Source organism: Physeter macrocephalus, unplaced genomic scaffold (genome assembly GCF_002837175.3).
Source record: "Physeter macrocephalus isolate SW-GA unplaced genomic scaffold, ASM283717v5 random_1022, whole genome shotgun sequence".
Taxonomy (NCBI): domain Eukaryota; kingdom Metazoa; phylum Chordata; class Mammalia; order Artiodactyla; family Physeteridae; genus Physeter; species Physeter macrocephalus.
The window spans coordinates 1-2,949 of NW_021146286.1; the positions used below are offsets into that span (position 1 = coordinate 1).

Consider the following 2,949-nt stretch of genomic DNA (forward strand, 5'->3'; position numbering starts at 1 on the left):
TGCCTTCTATGTGCCGGGGAAAATGGCAAATAGGCAGGAAAGATGGACCAGAGCTATGGAAGGTCTTGGCCGTGGAGACGGTCCAAGCACCAGACGCTATAAGTAGTTCAAATCAGCCTTTTCTCCATTTCGCTAAAGGTGTTTGTAAAATACGTTATCGTTCCGGACGTGCTTTTCGTAATCATATTCCATCCAACCTTCAAAGCCACCTTTTCTGGGAGTCACGCGACGGGAAAACAATACCGAAGCACAGCCAGCAGCGCAGAGGACCGTGGCCTGAGTCAGGACTCGGCCCCACGAGCGCTTCCAGTCCTGACCGGCACCAGCCGCCAGGGGAGGGCCCTGAACCGAGGGTCTGACTCAGCTCCCAAAGCACTGCTCCAGCCCCGTCCTCCGCCTCGGCTCTGGCCACTGCGTGCCCTGTTCCGCAAGCACAGGTCCCCGCTCCAGGACGCGGGCCTCCGCTCAGTGGTTTCTCCTACAACAGCCTGCACTGCCTGTTAAGAGCCCATTCAGCCTTTCAGGCTCAACTTCACGCTCCGGTTCCCTGATGGGCCTTCCCTCCCGCGAGGCTGTCCTGTGAGCGCCTGCACGCGCGACGCCTGGGGCCGGTGTGACGTTTCACAGACCTGATCTACACGGCATCGCGGGGCCGCTAGAAATAATCAACGGAAAGATGGTACAGAAAAGGCAGAAAACGATAAGTGCGCACAAAATTAAAAGCTTTCGCGTAAACAGCGGGCTTGCGGCTCGGCTATAATCTGTCTCTAATGCTGTCGTGTTACCTTTCCAGCTAAGACAATAAGAGCAGGGAAGTAAGGCCTTCGTTGTCAGGAGCCGGGAGAAAGGAGGAGGCAGCACAAACCTCCTCGTCCCGGGGGCAGAGGGGCCTCACGAGACGCACAGCCCACGAAAACAGCGCCTGTCTGGGTGTGCTGCCCTGTAAGCCCCATGCTCAGAGCAGACCCTGTCACGGTGCAGCGAGCCCATTCCCAGAGGGTAGGCGCCGGCGGCCCCCAGGAGTGCATCAGCCTCACAGCAGCTCTGCCCCTGGAGCTGGGACAACAGAAATCCTACAAGGCTTTCCAATCCAGGAGGCCCCGGCACATGCTCTGTCTGCTTCACAGAGAGGGCCACTGACACGCGCGCTCTCAGCGCTGCTCCCGCTACGTGGCAGCAGCCCATTCGGGCCCCAGACCTACCTGTGCCATCTTGCCCTGAGTGACATAAGCACTTGCCATCGCTGTCACAGAATCTGAAGCACAAGTGGGGTGAAGGCACCCTTATAAGAGGTGCTTCGAAAAACAAACTCGCAGATGACTCCTGTCCTCCATTCTCCAAAGAACCTACGCTCCACCTACAGCGCTAAGACGGAAGTGGCCATTCCGAACCCCTGGTGCACAGAAAAGGCGTGGGCTACATTCTCTGGGGGACGTCGGGGGCTGACTTTACCTTCAATCGGGACCACAGACGGCTCCTTAATCGAGGGAGAGATTGCACGTTTCTCTGCCACTGCGGCCTCAGCCAGGCGTCCCAGGGCACTCAGAGGGGGTGTGGAGGAGAGCTTCGGGCGCTTGGTGAGCCCGGTTAGGGCCGAGGCACCTGCCAGAGCCGCTGCAGCATCCCGCTTGCGCTCCGAGGGCAGGCTGGAAGGGGCAGGCTTCAGCAGGGTGGATGCCGTTTTCGATTCAGTGGCCTGACCCTTCGAGCCCAGAGCAATGAAGTCTCCTGGAGGCGGGTGCCCTGCAGAGAAAAGACATGGAAAAACGGGCACCTTTACATAGCGGCCGAGGCGGAAAGGGAGTCCGAGACAAACTCCAACCTCCTGCGATTTCCGTGGGGATTAAACAAGGGCTGGGGGAGGCCAGAAACCAGTCACCCAGCAAGTCCACGTCAGAGCTGGGACCGTATGACGGGAGCAACACGGAGCTTACTACAGACCAGGCCACCTCTAGTTGACAAGTGTCAGTCCCTTTAATCCTCAACGAGTTTCTGGAACAGGCAGCGTCACTCTCACTTTACACGTGAGGACAACCAGGCACAGAGAGGTTAAGTAACGTGCCCAAGGCCCCACAGCTTGGAGTGGCAAAGCGCGGCGCTGAGGCCAGCGTGGCTCCAGCCTGCTTTTAGCCACTGTGTTTGTGCTGCCCCCTCCTCCCGGCTCGCGACTCCCAGAGCCGCCGGGACCAAGGGCTGCTCTTCGAGACCCCATTCCTGGAAACGGCGTTCGGCTCGGAGTAACGAAACCGCGACCCGACAGAGGAGCCGGGCCGGAAGCCGCGAGGCCGCCCCGCCGAGAGAGGCCGCGCACCCGAAGGCTTGGCCGCAGCGCTGGGCCTGCGGACGGTGGTGGGCTTGGCCCGGTTCATTCTGTCCCCGTCCCTTCGCCGCTGCTCGCTGCCGACGCCTCACTTGGGAGAAGACCAGCGCAAGTCAGTCGTCCGCCGTTCGCCCATTCATTCGGATCCACCGTCCGGGGTTGGGGTTCGGGGCGAACGGCCAGCCCCGCCGCGCGCAGCCACTCCCGAAGGGGCCGCGCGACCCCGCCTCCCCGCTTCGGACCCCGGGAGGGTCTGTCTCGCCGGCAGCCGCTGCCCAATCACTTCTAGCGAGATCACCTCCGACCCATCGCACCGGCGCCCCGCCACCGCCACGGCCGCCCCGGAACCGGAAGCCACCCGAGGGGCCCGACTTCCGGAACACCCGGCAGCAAAACTGCGCGGCAGGGGCGGGACGGCGAGGAGGCGAGAGGGTCCGCGGCGCCTGCAGCGCTCTCTGGCGGCGGGAGGCCGGCGGGGCCTCGCAGCCGTGATCTCTACCCGGCGAGGCGGACGCTGTCACCCTCTCCTGCAGGTGAGGCTGACCTTAGAAAGTGACGTGCCCAAGGACAGACAGCCAGGAAGGGTGGCCTCGGATGCTAACCCATACGTGCTGGAACTTCAGAGTCCT

At 62.0% G+C, this 2,949-nt stretch overlaps 1 protein-coding gene across 1 annotated transcript; it reads right to left on the bottom strand.

Moving 5' to 3' along the window:
• Positions 1-1,202: 1,202 nt before the first annotated feature.
• On the bottom strand, positions 1,203-2,670 carry LOC114485304 (integrator complex subunit 1-like; the record flags this gene model as incomplete). Its single annotated transcript, XM_028486486.2, has 3 exons — positions 2,312-2,670; positions 1,453-1,743; positions 1,203-1,255 (listed from the first exon to the last, which is right to left on the bottom strand). Coding segments are annotated over exons 1-3 (402 nt in total), but the record flags the coding sequence as incomplete, so codon positions are not given.
• Positions 2,671-2,949: the final 279 nt, after the last annotated feature.